The sequence below is a fragment of the Palaemon carinicauda genome, chromosome 29 (assembly GCF_036898095.1).
Source record: "Palaemon carinicauda isolate YSFRI2023 chromosome 29, ASM3689809v2, whole genome shotgun sequence".
In the NCBI taxonomy this organism is placed as follows: domain Eukaryota; kingdom Metazoa; phylum Arthropoda; class Malacostraca; order Decapoda; family Palaemonidae; genus Palaemon; species Palaemon carinicauda.
In genome coordinates this window covers 67,986,515-68,002,404 of record NC_090753.1, presented here as the reverse complement: position 1 = coordinate 68,002,404, position 15,890 = coordinate 67,986,515, and the positions used below count along the sequence as shown (strand labels likewise).

At 38.7% G+C, this 15,890-nt stretch overlaps 3 protein-coding genes across 9 annotated transcripts in view; 2 read left to right on the top strand and 1 right to left on the bottom strand.

Moving 5' to 3' along the window:
• The window catches only part of LOC137622217 (sodium/calcium exchanger Calx-like), a 234,798-nt gene that overhangs the window by 174,237 nt on the left and 44,671 nt on the right, over positions 1–15,890 (bottom strand). The gene's annotated exons all lie outside the window — the stretch shown is intronic.
• LOC137622639 (uncharacterized) lies at positions 689–1,384 on the top strand. Its single transcript, XM_068353242.1, has one exon. It carries the CDS (start codon positions 689–691, stop codon positions 1,382–1,384), a length of 696 nt encoding a protein of 231 aa, XP_068209343.1.
• LOC137622638 (putative testis-expressed protein 13C) lies at positions 1,394–2,032 on the top strand. Its single transcript, XM_068353241.1, has one exon. The coding sequence runs from the start codon at positions 1,394–1,396 to the stop codon at positions 2,030–2,032; it is 639 nt and encodes a 212-aa protein (XP_068209342.1).

The following is a 15,890-nucleotide window of genomic DNA, read 5'->3' as shown; positions in this document are numbered from 1 at the left end:
TTCCACGGCGAGTACCGCCACTCTACAAGCGAGTAAAGTCCTGCAAATGCTGATAGCATTTCCAGTCATTCCATTTCCAGTCATTCCACGCAGTACCGCCACTCTACAAGCGAGTAAAGTCCTGCAAATGCTGATAGCATTTCCAGTCATTCCATTTCCAGTCATTCCACGCAGTACCGCCCCTCTACAAGCGAGTAAAGTCCTGCAAAATGCTGATAGCATTTCCAGTCATTCCACGCAGTACCGCCCTCTACAAGCGAGTAAAGTCCTGCAAATGCTGATAGCATTTCCAGTCATTCCACGCAGTACCGCCACTCTACAAGCGAGTAAAGTCCTGCAAATGCTGATAGCATTTCCAGTCATTCCACGCAGTACCGCCCCTCTACAAGCGAGTAAAGTCCTGCAAATGCTGATAGCATTTCCAGTCATTCCATTTCCAGTCATTCCACGCAGCTACCGCCCCTCTACAAGCGAGTAAAGTCCTGCAAATGCTGATAGCATTTCCAGTCATTCCACGCAGTACCGCCACTCTACAAGCGAGTAAAGTCCTGCAAATGCTGATAGCATTTCCAGTCATTCCACGCAGTACCGCCACTCTACAAGCGAGTAAAGTCCTGCAAATGCTGATAGCATTTCCAGTCATTCCACACGCAGTACCGCCACTCTACAAGCGAGTAAAGTCCTGCGAATGCTGATAGCATTTCCAGTCATTCCACGCAGTACCGCCCCTCTACAAGCGAGTAAAGTCCTGCGAATGCTGATAGCATTCCAGTCATTCCACGCAGTACCCGCCACTCTACAAGCGAGTAAAGTCCTGCGAATGCTGATAGCATTTCCAGTCATTCCACGCAGTACCGCCCCTCTACAAGCGAGTAAAGTCCTGCAAATGCTGATAGCATTTCCAGTCATTCCATTTCCAGTCATTCCACGCAGTACCGCCCCTCTACAAGCGAGTAAAGTCCTGCAAATGCTGATAGCATTTCCAGTCATTCCACGCAGTACCGCCAATCTACAAGCGAGTAAAGTCCTGCAAATGCTGATAGCATTTCCAGTCATTCCATTTCCAGTCATTCCACGCAGTACCGCCACTCTACAAGCGAGTAAAGTCCTGCAAATGCTGATAGCATTTCCAGTCATTCCATTTCCAGTCTTTCCACGCAGTACCGCCCCTCTACAAGCGAGTAAAGTCCTGCAAATGCTGATAGCATTTCCAGTCATTCCACGCAGTACCGCCAATCTACAAGCGAGTAAAGTCCTGCAAATGCTGATAGCATTTCCAGTCATTCCACGCAGTACCGCCACTCTACAAGCGAGTAAAGTCCTGCGAATGCTGATAGCATTTCCAGTCATTCCACGCAGTACCGCCCCTCTACAAAGCGAGTAAAGTCCTGCAATGCTGATAGCATTTCCAGTCATTCCATTTCCAGTCATTCCACGCAGTACCGCCACTCTACAAGCGAGTAAAGTCCTGCGAATGCTGATAGCATTTCCAGTCATTCCATTTCCAGTCATTCAACGCAGTACCGCCCCTCTACAAGCGAGTAAAGTCCTGCGAATGCTGATAGCATTTCCAGTCATTCCATTTCCAGTCATTCCACGCAGTACCGCCCCTCTACAAGCGAGTAAAGTCCTGCGAATGCTGATAGCATTTCCAGTCATTCCATTTCCAGTCATTCCACGCAGTACCGCCCCTCTACAAGCGAGTAAAGTCCTGCGAATGCTGATAGCATTTCCAGTCATTCCATTTCCAGTCATTCCACGCAGTACCGCCACTCTACAAGCGAGTAAAGTCCTGCGAATGCTGATAGCATTTCCAGTCATTCCATTTCCAGTCATTCCACGCAGTACCGCCCCTCTACAAGCGAGTAAAGTCCTGCGAATGCTGATAGCATTTCCAGTCATTCCATTTCCAGTCATTCCACGCAGTACCGCCCCTCTACAAGCGAGTAAAGTCCTGCAAATGCTGATAGCATTTCCAGTCATTCCATTTCCAGTCATTCCACGCAGTACCCGCCACTCTACAAGCGAGTAAAGTCCTGCAAATGCTGATAGCATTTCCAGGACGATCTCAACCCTCGGTACTGGAACTCGTCATATTGACAGCTGCTGCGAAGCCCCCCTCGTGTTTACACCCACAGCGCTCGCTGGATCGGTTGGCATAGCAGTGATGGTAACGAGGAAGTGGTTGGGGTGAAAAAAGGCTACGATTTTGCAACAGATATCTATGTGAGTTGAGAATGCAGGGTTTAAGAGGGACACATCGGAAGGGATAGTTAAGACCATATATTAAGGAGGGTTGTGGTGGCCGATGTGGTAACGTCCTTGATTATTGATCGCGAAACTGGGGTTCAAGTCCCGCTCAAATTCGTTAGTTCCTTTGCTCGCTGTAACCTCGCCATCCTTGTGAGCTAGGGGGCCATATATTAAGGAGGAGGGCTGTCGTGGCCAAAGTGGTAACGTCTCTGACTATTGATCGCGAACTGGGGTTCGAGTCCCGCTCAAACTCATTAGTTTCCTTAGCTCGCAGTAACCTGGCTATCCTTGTGAGCTAAAGATGGGGGGTTTGGGGAGCCTATTGGTTCATCTACTGTGTCATCAGTAGCCATTGCCTGGCCCTCCTTGGTCCTAGCTTGGGTGGAGAGGAAGCTAGGGCATTGTCCTGCTCGATAGGGCAATGTCACTGTCCTCTGTCTGAGTGGCCTTTAAACCTTTAAGGGCTGTATTATTATTACTATTATTAATTGCTAAGCTACAACCCTAGTTGGAAAAGCAGAATGCTATAGCCCAGGGGGCTCCAACAGGGAAAATAGCCCGATGAGGAAAGGAAATAAGGAAAAAAATAAATATATTAAGAATAATTTTAAAATAACTATTTCCTATATAAACTATAAAAACTTTAACAAAACAAGTGGAAGAGAAATTAGAATAATGTGCCGAGTGTACCCTCAAGCAAGAGAACTTTTGAGGGGAAGGACATTATATAGGCTCCCTTAATGGGTAGAGACACCGGAATAAGGGCGTTGGTTAAGGGGGGAAGGTAGTTACCAAGACAACAGCGCCAATAGTATTAAGGGATCTTGGACGTCTAAAGCTACAAGACACTCGACTATTGAATGAGACTCCGGTAAGGAGAAGGAACTTCTTAGGATCGTGGGGAACACTGATCAAAGATATTAGGGATATTTAGTATTGGAAGGGTCCCATATAAAGGATACCTGGAGTTATAGCATGGTCAAACAATAGAGTATTGGTCTGCTTAGAGTAAATGTGTTATTAACAACTAGGAAGGGACTTAGATCAAAAGGTAGTTAAGGTTTAAAGGCGGCTCATGAATGGCAGGGGCAGTGACAGTGACATTGCCCTAACGAGCAGCACAATGCCTTAGAGACTGACCATATATATATATATATATATATATGATCAGCGCCCATGCCTCTCTCCACCCAAGCTAGGACCAAGGAGGGTCAGGCAATGGCTGCTGATAACTCAGCAGAGAGATCTATAGGCTCCCCCAAACAACAACTCCCCCCATCCTTAGCTCACAAGGATGGTGAGGTTGCAGAGACCACAGAAACTAAAGAGTTTGAGCGGGACCTATATAATGACCATATATACATATGATCAGCGCCCTAGCCCCTCTCCACCCAAGTTAGTACCAAGGAGGGCCAGGTTATGGCTCCTGATGACTCAACAGATAAACCTATAGGCTCCCCCAATTACCCGCATCCTTAGCTCACAAGGATGATGAGGTTGCAGCGACCATAAGAACAAACGAGTTTAAGCGAGACTCGAACCCCAGTCTGGCGTTCACCAGTCAGGGACGTTACCACATCGACCAGCAATTATAAAGGGGCTGCGAAGACGACCTTGTCTCAGGGAGTACTGGGGAGGCGTAAGACTTGCTTTAATATTTGAGTGGGTTTGGTGTGTGCACTTCTTACTTCATGTAATTTCATAACTAAATCGATTTGATGTTAGCGGGTGGCGTATTAACGTTAGGAATATATTGCTTTATTTTTCAATGAGATTTAATATTTCTTTCTAAATTTGATGATATTTTGAGATTCTTTTTCATCTATATATACATATACATACACATACATATATTTACACATGTAATTATATATATATATAATATATATACTTTATATATATACATACATATACACACACACATATATATATATATATATATACTGTATATATATACATACTGTATATATATGCATATACACACATATATATATATATATATACGTAAGTAATATGTATATATATATATATATATACACACACACAAACACACATAACCTTACACTAAACAAATTCGACCTATATACCCGATAACGCTTCCAAGCAGCAACCTACATAAGCCAAATCAATAGCACCCCGGGGGGGGGGGGGGTAGCACCGGACCCCAAACACTAATTCTATGAAGTGGAAAGATCCAGATAGAGTTCGTTCAAGTTGCTTACAGCTGATCTTGAACAAGCGCACTGGGCCGATTTTGACGTACAGTATAGACGTCACTTATCCGGATTTATAGAGACCTTTTATCCGGATTTAGAGGGACCTTTTGTCCTGATTTAGAGGGACCTTTCATCCGGATTTATAGAGACCTTTCATCCGGATTTAGAGGGACCTTTTATCCGGATTTAGAGGGACCTTTTATCCGGATTTAGAGACCTTTTATCCGGATTTAGAGGGACCTTTTATCCGGATTTAGAGAGACCTTTCATACCGGATTTAGAGAGACCTTTTATCCGGATTTAGAGAGACCTTTCATCCGGATTTAGAGAGACCTTTTATCCGGATTTAGAGGGACCTTTTATCCGGATTTAGAGAGACCTTTTATCCGGATTTAGAGAGACCTTTTATCCGGATTTAGAGGGACCTTTTATCCGGATTTAGAGAGACCTTTCATCCGGATTTAGAGAGACCTTTTATCCGGATTTAGAGAGACCTTTCATCCGGATTTAGAGAGACCTTTTATCCGGATTTAGAGGGACCTTTTATCCGGATTTAGAGAGACCTTTCATCCGGATTTAGAGAGACCTTTTATCCGGATTTAGAGGGACCTTTCATCCGGATTAGAGGGACCTTTTATCCGGATTTAGAGAGACCTTTTATCCGGATTTAGAGACCTTTTATCCGGATTTATAGAGACCTTTCATCCGGATTTAGAGGGACCTTTTATCCGGATTTAGAGACCTTTTATCCGGATTTAGAGGGACCTTTTATCCGGATTTAGAGACCTTTTATCCGGATTTAGAGGGACCTTTTATCCGGATTTAGAGAGACCTTTTATCCGGATTTATAGACCTTTATCCGGATTTAGAGGGACCCTTCATCCGGATTTAAAGAGACCTTTTATCTGGATTTATAGAGACCTTTTAACCGGATTTATAAAGACCTTTTATCCGGATTTATAGAGACCTTTCATCCGGATTTAGAGAGACCTTTCATCCGGATTCGTGGAGATGGTTTACAGGTTTAAAGGGCGAACGTGAATGACAGAGGCTAGGGATAATACCCTAGACTGCTAGAGACTAACCATGTAATACATTCGCAGTGACGGTTTAAAGGCTACTCATGAATGGCAGAGGTAAGGGGAAATACCCTAGAGGTATGATCAGCGCCCAAAGCTCCACTCCATCCAAGATTTGACCAGGGAGGGTCAGGCAATGGCTGCTGGTGAGTCACCAAATAGGTTCCCTGAAACCCTCCGATCCTTAGCTCACAAGGGTGGTGAGGTAGCAGCGATCAAAGGGACTATGCGAGTTTGAGCGGACTCGAACCCCAGCCAATAAACCCTAATAAAATACGTTAAATATATGACAATAAAACCAAAAACTACGTTAAGTGATTATCAATAAACCTAAAAAGTACGTTAAATGTATGGCAATAAAACTTCAAAAAAAAACGTTAAATGAATGACAATAAACCTTAAAAATACGTTAAATGTATGACATTAAACCCTAAATAAATGCGTAAAGTATATGACAATAAGCCTAAAAAATACGTTAAATGTATGACCATAAACCCTAAAATAAGTTAAATGTATGACAATTAAACCCTAAAAATACGTTAAATGTATGGAAATAAACCCTAAAATATACGTTAAATGCATGACAATAAACCTTAAAAATACGTTAAATGCATGACAATAAACGTTCAAATACGTTAAATGTATGACAATAAACCCTAAAAAATACATTAAATATATGACAATAAACCCTAAAAAATACGTTAAATATAAGACAATAAACCCTAAAAATACGTTAAATGTATGACAATAAACCCTAAAAAAATACGTTAAATGTATAACACACGCTAAAAACACCTTAATGTATGACAATAAAAAAAATAGGTTAAATATATCACAATAAACCCTAAAAAATACGTTAAATGTATGACAAACCCAAAAACACGTTAAATGTATGACAATAAAACAAAAAAAAAAGGTTAAATGTAAGACCCTAAACCCTAAAAAATACGTTAAATGTATGAAAATAAACCCTAAAAAACGTTACATGTATGACCATAAACCCTAAAAGATACGTTAAATGTATGACAATTCATTCCCAAAATATACTATAAATATCAATACTTGCGAAAAATAAATCGATAAAATACATACAAATTCTTGGATGACCCGAAAACATGGCTAAAACTAATCTCTAATTTATGGTAAAATAATGTTAAATATATGAAACAAAAATGATAAAATACGTTATAAATATTATTTATGATCAGTTAAAATAGTACGAACATCTTTAAAGTCTGCAGAGACACTTTATATACATTAGGTAGTATGAAACATTAAAATATAAACAAAGATACTTATCAAATGGTTTTTTATGCAATATTAAGTATATTAAGTATATGATTAGTTTCAAATATAAGCTTTATAAGCATAAGATACATAAAAAAATGGTATTTCACCTTTAAAACTATTGAGTATATGATTAGTTTCAAATATAAGCTTTATAAGCATAAGATATATAAAAATTGATTATACCTCCAAATACATGACTATTTTTCAAATATAGCCTTTATACAAATATACATAATAATGAATGTGGTTTTACACCTTCAAAATATCTAAAACACCTCCAAATACATGATTAGTTTCAAATATAGCCTTTATAGACACAAGATTCATAAAAAAGAAAGTAGTCTTACATCTCCAAAATATCTAAAACACCTCCAAATACACGATTAGTTTCAAATATAGCCTTCATAGAAACAAGATACATAAAAAAGAAAGTAGTCTTACACCTTCAAAACATCTAAAACACCTCCAAATACATGATTAGTTTCAAATATAGCTTTTATAAACTTAAGATTCATAAAAAAGAAAGTGACCCTACACCTCCAAAATATCCAAAACACCTCCAAATACATAATTAGTTTCAAATATAGCTTTTATTCACACAAGATACATAAAAAAGAAAGTGATCCTACACCTCCAAAATCTCCAAGGTGAGCGTAAGGGATTATGACATTCAAGACAAAGTCCTCCGCATATTAACGTCACTTACATTCAATTATTAACTCCATTCCACCCCTCCCCCAAAGCTGCTACTCTCCCACGAAAACCAGTGAAATATAGTCGCAATTTTCACCCTTTCAGAAGGGCGAGACCGGTTAGTGCCAGAATGGACCCCTGATTAAAATCTTAGGAATATGACCTTACTTGTGGTATGTTGGCCTTGGCGTTAAGGAGAATATAAAGACTTAGGTTAGGGGAGTCCTTTGCATGAAAGAGCGTGAGAATGATTAAGAGGAAGGAATTCAAACTTAAAAGAGATTTGAACTAGGATACTCTAGGATTTTTCCTGATCAAAGGGAAAGTGATATTATCTGCCTTAGTCCTGTAATTAACAAGTGTTCACAAAAGACTGTCCTAGTCCTGTAATTAACCAAAGGACTGCCTTAGTCCTGTAATTAACCAAAGGACTGCCTTAGTCCTGTAATTAACCAAAGGACTTCCTTAGTCCTGTAATTAATCAAGTGTTTCAAAGCAGCTGTCCTATTCCTGTAATTAACCAAAGTTTCACAGCAGCTGTCCTAGTCCTGTAATTAACCAAAGTTTTAAAAGCAACTGTCCTATTCCTGCAATTAACTTATTTCAAATCATATGTCCTAGTCCTGTAATTAAACAAAGTTTCAAAGCAATTGTCCTAGTTCTGTAATTAACCTGTGTTTCAAAGCATCTGTCCTAGTCCTGTAATCAACCAAAGTTTTAAAGCATGCGTCCTAGTCCAGTAATTAACCAATTTTTCAAAGCAACTGACCTAGTCCTGTAATTCCCCAGTGTTTCAAAGCAAGTGTCCTAGTCCTATAATTAACCAAAGTTTAAAAGCAACAGTCCTAATCCTGTAATCAACCAGTTTCAAATCATATGTCCTAGTCCTGTAATTAACCAATGTTTCAAAGCAATTGGCCTAGTTCTGTAATTAACCTGTGTTTCAAAGCACGTTTCCTAGTCCTATAATTAACCAAAGTTTGAAAGCACGTGTCCTAGTCCTGTAATTAACTAAAGTTTGAAAGCACGTGTCCTAGTCCTGTAATTAACCAGTTTTAAAGCACGTGTCCTAGTCCTGTAATTAACCAGTTATAAAGCACGTGTCCTAGTCCTGTAATTAACCAGTTTTAAAGCACGTGTCCTAGTCCTGTAATTAACCAAAGTTTGAAAGCACGTGTCCTAGTCCTGTAATTAACCAAAGTTTTAAAGCAAATGTCCTAGTCGTGTAATTAACCAATGTTTAAAAGCAAATGTCCTAGTCCTGTAATCAACCAGTTTCAAATCATATGTCCTAGTCCTGTAATCAACCTGTGTTTCAAAGCAAAACGTCCTAGTCCTGTAATTAACCAAAGTTTCAAAGCAAGTGTCCTAGTCCTGTAATTAACCAGTTACAAAACAACTGGCATAATCCTGTAATTAACCAGTTTCAACGCATGTTAATAGCTAAACCAACCTGTATTCATTAATAATGTATGCAGGACTTGAACTCAGTTGAGAGGACCATTGGATATAATGAAGGTCTATCAATTTCTACTAGTTTTAGAACGATGTGTAAAAGGATCACGTATCCGTGTTGAGAGTAAAATCTAATTATCTGTGTTCATAGGATGGGCATAACTTGCTTTACTTTGATGGCTGCTTTTCCGGTCCCATACAGGAGGGGAACCCCACTCTCTACAGGACCTCCACTGTCGTTTTACCTTGTTCGTTCAGAGTATTTAACGTTTCATATCACGTATTGTTCATTTACTGTTAAATCGTCACTGTTGTATGACTGTTGAAATAAGTCTTTTCAGTTTCTTCTTGAAAGCCTTAATGTCTTCAATCATTCGAATGTTTCGTGGGAGCTTATCATATAGTCTCGGGGCCGCATATTTAAAGGCTCTGGAGCCTAAAGTAGACATAAATCTAAGTTCCAACAGTTTGAAACCATCTGTAACTATTCTCGTGTCGACACGATTTGTTGGCTGCGCAATATGTAGTAATTCTAGATTTTTATAGCTACCTCTCTTCCTATGTATTTTTAGCAATTTTATTGGCATATAATTTTCTATCTCTGACATACATGATTTTACATTTAATATATTTCAACTCTGAAATTATTGTTACATTAAATCTTTGAATATATTTGTAATTAGAAATTTTATTGGCATATCATTTTCTATCTCTGACATACATGATTTTACATTTAATACATCTTAACTCTAAAGTTTTTGTTACATCAAATCTTTAAATATATTTCTACTTTAAACATTTCTTTTTTATACAAAATAATTTTGCTCTCTCTCTCTCTCTCTCTCTCTCTCTCTCTCTCTCTCTCTCGTGATATCCCAAAACTTAATAAAATACCTTTTATATAAAACATTTATTCTTATACAAAATCTCTCTCTCTCTCTCTCTCTCTCTCTCTCTCTCTCTCGTGACATCCCAAACCTTTATAAAATACCTTGTAAAACAAAGATTTGTTTTTATACAAAATCACTTTGCTCTCTCTCTCTCTCTCTCTCTCTCTCTCTCTCTCTCTCTCTCTCAAAACTTAATAAAATACCTTGTATAACAAAGATTTGTTTTTATACAAAATCACTTTGCGCTCTCTCTCTCTCTCTCTCTCTCTCTCTCTCTCTCTCTCTCTCTCGATATCCCAAAACTTAATAAAGAACCTTGTATAATATACCTCGCTACAACATTTTCCCTTTTTCATGTATATACCAAAATTCCCTTCTTCCAATTTTAGCACCCTGGCCCCTACATTCCATTTAAAATTCCAATTTTTCACATAAAATAAATTAATTCTCACAAACACAAGATAAAATGTACGGCCAATTCTCATTCTGTAATCACAGTACCACCGTAATTTGCAGTTTCCTGCAATTCGTTCGAATGATTGCAAAAGTTAATAAACTATGATACAAGAATACTATTCTCCCTTTACATGATTTTCAACTCCAACCCTCTCTCTCTCTCTCTCTCTCTCTCTCTATCTCTCTCTCTCTCTCTCAAAGCAATACCTATGGCAATAGATCACATCATAACTTCTCACAGACATTTTGTCTGTCACTTTTCTATACGTTAATAACACGCTACGAATAGTTTTACCTTATTGCACTTGAAATTACGTCTCTCTCTCTCTCTCTCTCTCCAGATCCAATATAGCACCAGCTACTCTACCACGCCGAGTCTTACAGTAACTTTTAATCCTTTCCCCCAATTTGTCTTCGACCCCCAGCTCTCCAACACAGCCCCAAACCCCAAAGCCCCCCAGCTTTCCATCTAGCCCTCAGCTCTCCAACAACCCCCCCCCCTACCCAACCTCTTCCCCCCCCTACCCAACCTCTCCCCCCACCAATGATTAAATACCCCCAAACATTGCCGCGAAAGTAAACACGTTCAGAAATGCCTGGTTCATTTTAATCTGTGCTCACACAGTGTCAAGTATTTCGCTTTTTTTCGTTCTCTCCTGATTCCAGTGTGTGCAAAGTTTAATAACAGGAAGACAGCGCTGGCTGGGTTTCTCCTGTTCAATGTCATTTTTTGGAAACCAGAGAACACATTCTCTCTCTCTCTCTCTCTCTCTCTCTCTCTCTCTCCCTACTTACATTAGACGTAAGAATACAAATTCTTTTTTATAACACTTCGCAGTAACAAAAATTGTAATTTATTTTCTCTCTCTCTCTCTCTCTCTCTCTCTCTCTCTCTCTCTCTCTCTCTCTCCTTACATTAAATATAAACATACAAAATTTTCTCATATTTTAAACTAGGAAGTATTTCAAACGTGACAACACAAAAATTATAATTCCCTTTCCCAATTCATGTACCGCATCAAACCACACGGTATGTGATCCTGTTTATGTGTGACATCACGCAATGTGCATCCTATCATAAGGCGTTTCCTATAGGATGTCATGCAACCCATAAAAGAGGTTCCTTGTGAAGTATCCTTCTCCCCTCAAGGGGTAAGTTAACTACTGCACTGTAATTATTCAGTGGCTACTTCTCTATTGGTAAGGGTAGAAAAGACTCTTTAACTGTGGTAAGCAGCTCTTCTAGGACACTCCCAGATCAAACCGTTGTTCTCTAGTCTTGGGTAGGGCCATAGCATCTGTACCATGGTTTTCCACTGTCAAAGGTTAAGTTAACTACAACACTGTAACTATTTAGTGGCTACTTTCCTCTTGGTAAGGGTAGAAGAGACTCTTTAGCTATGGTAAGCAGCTCTTCTAGGAGAAAAATACTGCAAAATCACACCATTGTTCTCTAGTCCTGGGTGGTGCCATAGCATCTGTACCATGGTTTTCCACTGTCAACGGTTAAGTTAACTACAACACTGTAACTATTTAGTGGCTACTTTTCAATTGGTAAGGGTAGAAGAGACTCTTTAGCTATGGTAAGCAGCTCTTCTCGGAGAAGGACACTCCCAGATCAAACCACTGTTCTCTAGTCTTGGGTAGGGCCATAGCCTCTGTACATTGGTCTTCCACTGTCAAAGGTTAAGTTAACTACAACACTGTAATTATTCAGTGGCTACTTTTCTATTGGTAAGGGTAGAAGAGACTCTTTAGATGTGGTAAGCAGCTCTTCTCGGAGGACACTCCCAGATCAAACCATTGTTCTCTAGTCTTGGGTAGGGCCATAGCATCTGTACCATGGTTTTCCACTGTCAAAGGTTAACTACTGCACTGTAATTATTCAGTGGCTACTTTCCTCTTGGTAAGGGTAGAAGAGACACTCTAGCTATGGTAAGCAGCTCTTCTAGGAGAAGGACACTCCCAGATCAAACCATTGTTCTCTAGTCTTGGGTAGTGCCATAGCCTCTGTACCATGGTCTTCCACTGTCAAAGGTTAAGTTAACTACTGCACTGTAATTATTCAGGGGCTACTTTCCTCTTGGTAAGGGTAGAAGAGACTCTTTAGCTATGGTAAGCAGCTCTTCTAGGAGAAGGACACTCCCAGATCAAACCGTTGTTCTCTAGTCTTGGTAGGGCCATAGCATCTGTACCATGGTTTTCCACTGTCAAAGGTTAAGTTAACTACAACACTGTAACTATTTAGTGGCTACTTTCCTCTTGGTAAAGGTAGAAGAGACACTCTAGCTATGGTAAGCAGCTCTTCTCGGAGAAGGACACTCCAAAATCAAACCATTGTTCTCTATTCTTTGGTAGTGCCATAGCCTCTGTACCATGGTTTTCCACTGTCAAAGGTTAAGTTAACTACAACACTGTAATTATTCAGTGGCTACTTTTCTATTGATAAGGGTAGAAGAGACTCTTTAGCTATGGTAAGCAGCTCTTCTCGGAGAAGGACACTCCCAGATCAAACCATTGTTCTCTAGTATTGGGTGGTGCCATAGCCTCTGTACCATGGTCTTCCACTGTCAAAGGTTAAGTTAACTACAACACTGTAACTATTTAGTGGCTACTTTCCTCTTGGTAAAGGTAGAAGAGACTCTTTAGCTATGGTAAGCAGCTCTTCTAGGAGAAAAACACTGCAAAATCACACCATTGTTCTCTAGTCCTGGGTGGTGCCATAGCCTCTGTACCATGGTCTTCCACTGTCAAAGGTTAAGTTAACTACAACACTGTAACTATTTAGTGGCTGCTTTCCTCTTGGTAAGGGTAAAAGAGACTTTAGCTATGGTAAGCAGCTCTTCTAGGAAAAGGACACTCCCAGATCAAACTATTGTTCTCTAGTCTTGGGTAAAGCCATAGCATCTGTACCATGGTTTTCCACTGTCAAAGGTTAAGTTAACTACAACACTGTAATTATTCAGTGACTACTTCTCTATTGGTAAGGGTAGAAAAGACTCTTTAACTGTGGTAAGCAGCTCTTCTAGGAGGACACTCCAAAATCAAACCATTGTTCTCTAGTCTTGGGAAGTGCCATAGCCTCTGTAACATGGTCTTCCACTTTCCAAGGGTAAGTTCACTACTGCATTGTAATCATTCAGTGGCTACTTTCCTCTTAGTAAGGTTAAAAGTCACTTTATCTATGGTAAACAGCTCTTCTAGGAGGACACTCCACAATCAAAATATTGTTCTCTAGTTGGGAAGTGCCATAGACTCTGAACCATGCTCTACCAATGTCAAGGGATTAGCCTAGTTAACTACAACACTGTAATTATTTAGTGGCTACTTTCCTCTTGGTAAAGGTAGAAAAGACTCTTTAACTGTGGTAAGTAGCTCTTCGAGGAGAAGTACACTCCATTAATCAAAACATTGTTCTCTAGTCTTGGGTGAGGCCATTGCCTCTATACCATGATCTTCCACTGGCTTGGGTTAGGGTTCTCTTGTTTGAGGGTACACTCAGGCACACTACTCTATCTGTTTCCTTATTCCCTTGCCTCACTGAGCTATATCCATTGCACCATCCAGCTTTTACAACTAGAGCTGTAGATCAGCAAGTAATAATAGAAACACCAGACTCTTAAAACAATCATCCACTGATTCATGAATAGTGGCAAAGGAATGAATGATTGCAAAGGTAAAAGTCAATCATTATTCTTATAAAATTCCGATTCTGTGCAGCTATTAGTTTTCTACTTTTAAGATTGCTATTACATGGTGCTATTAATGATAATTCTGATGATAATGAGGATAATTTATAAATGATAATGCTGCTGATAATGATGATAATCTATAATTAATATTATAAAAAAAATCATGTGATTATCTTTATGTTCATGAGTACGAAGCCAATAACATTGTGGGAGTTATGCAATACAAGAGGGTCATTACCCATTTAGGCATTTACAGAATGCATTTGGCAGTGACTCTTGGGATTTTTATGGAGCCACCCCTTTTATGTAGAACGATTTAATATTGAAAATAATGTGGCAGTGACTGTTGGGAATTTTATGGAGCCATCCCTTTATGTAGAACGATTTGATAATAATAATAATAATAATAATAATAATAATAATAATAATAATAATAATAATAATAATAATAATAATAATAATAGTTTATAGTTTATATATGAAAAATCTATTCTAATGTTATTACTGTTCTAAAGATATATCTCAATTGTTCATTACTTCTCTTGTAGTTTACTTCCTTATTTCCTTTCCTCACCGGGCTATTTTTCTCTGTTGGAACCCTTGGACTTCTACTAAGGATGTAGCTTAGTTATTAAAAATAATAACAATGATTAAAATAATAATAATAATAATGATAATAATAATAACAATAATAATGATGAAAATAATATAATAATAATAATAATAATAATGATAATAATAATAATAATAACAACTAATAATTGTGCACCCAAATTAACAGACAATTTATTAATTAACTTATAAATCTACCAATTTATTCACAATTTATAATATAGGTTTAATCTCACGGAATAAACCAAAAGAACACAACTTTGCAAAAATACTCCATTGTTTATATATCTAGAAATTTATTCACGATTTATAATATGGATTTATTCTCGCGGAACAAAAGAAGGGGACATAACTTTGCAAAAAAACTCCATTGTTTATATACCTAGTAATTTATTCATAATTTTTAGTAGGAATTTATTCTCACGGAACATAAGAAAGGGACGTAACTTTGCAAGACTCTCTCTCTCTCTCTCTCTCTCTCTCTCTCTCTAGTAATTTATTCACAATTTATAATAGGGATTTATTCTCGCGAAACAAAAGGGGACATAACTATGCCCAAGATTCTCTCTCTCTCTCTCTCTCTCTCTCTCTCTCTCTCTAGTAATTTATTCACAATCTATAATAGGGATTTTTTAGCACGGAACAAAAGAAAGGGACATAACTTTGCAAAAGACTCTCTCTCTCTCTCCTCTCTCTCCTCTCTCTCTCTCTCTAGTAATTTATTCACAATCTATAATAGGGATTTTTTAGCACGGAACAAAAGAAAGGGACATAACTTTGCAAAAGACTCTCTCTCTCTCTCTCTCTCTCCTCTCTCTCTCTCTCTCTAGTAATTTATTCACAATTTATAATGGGAATTTATTCTCGTGGAACAAAAGAAAGGGACATAACTTTGCCAAAGATTCTCTCTCTCTCTCTCTCTCTCTCTCTCTCTCTCGTGTAATTTATTCACAATTTATAATATTGATTTATTCTCGCGGAACGAAAGAAAAGGGCATACATTTGCATACGAACCGGACAGAGAATAAAACAAAAAGCTAACTCCGTTGTGAATCAAGGCAAACAATGCCAGTCTATCTCGAAGTCACGGACTTACACAGGAAAAACTAGTTTTTAGGATCAGAAACCCTCTACGATCAGTCGTCCGGAAAATCAAATTTTTCCATTACGTTTAATCACTGAGGAATGAACAGCCCGTAAGGTTGTGGCGGCCTATGAGGTAACGTCCCTGACTGGTGATAGCCAGAGTCCCGT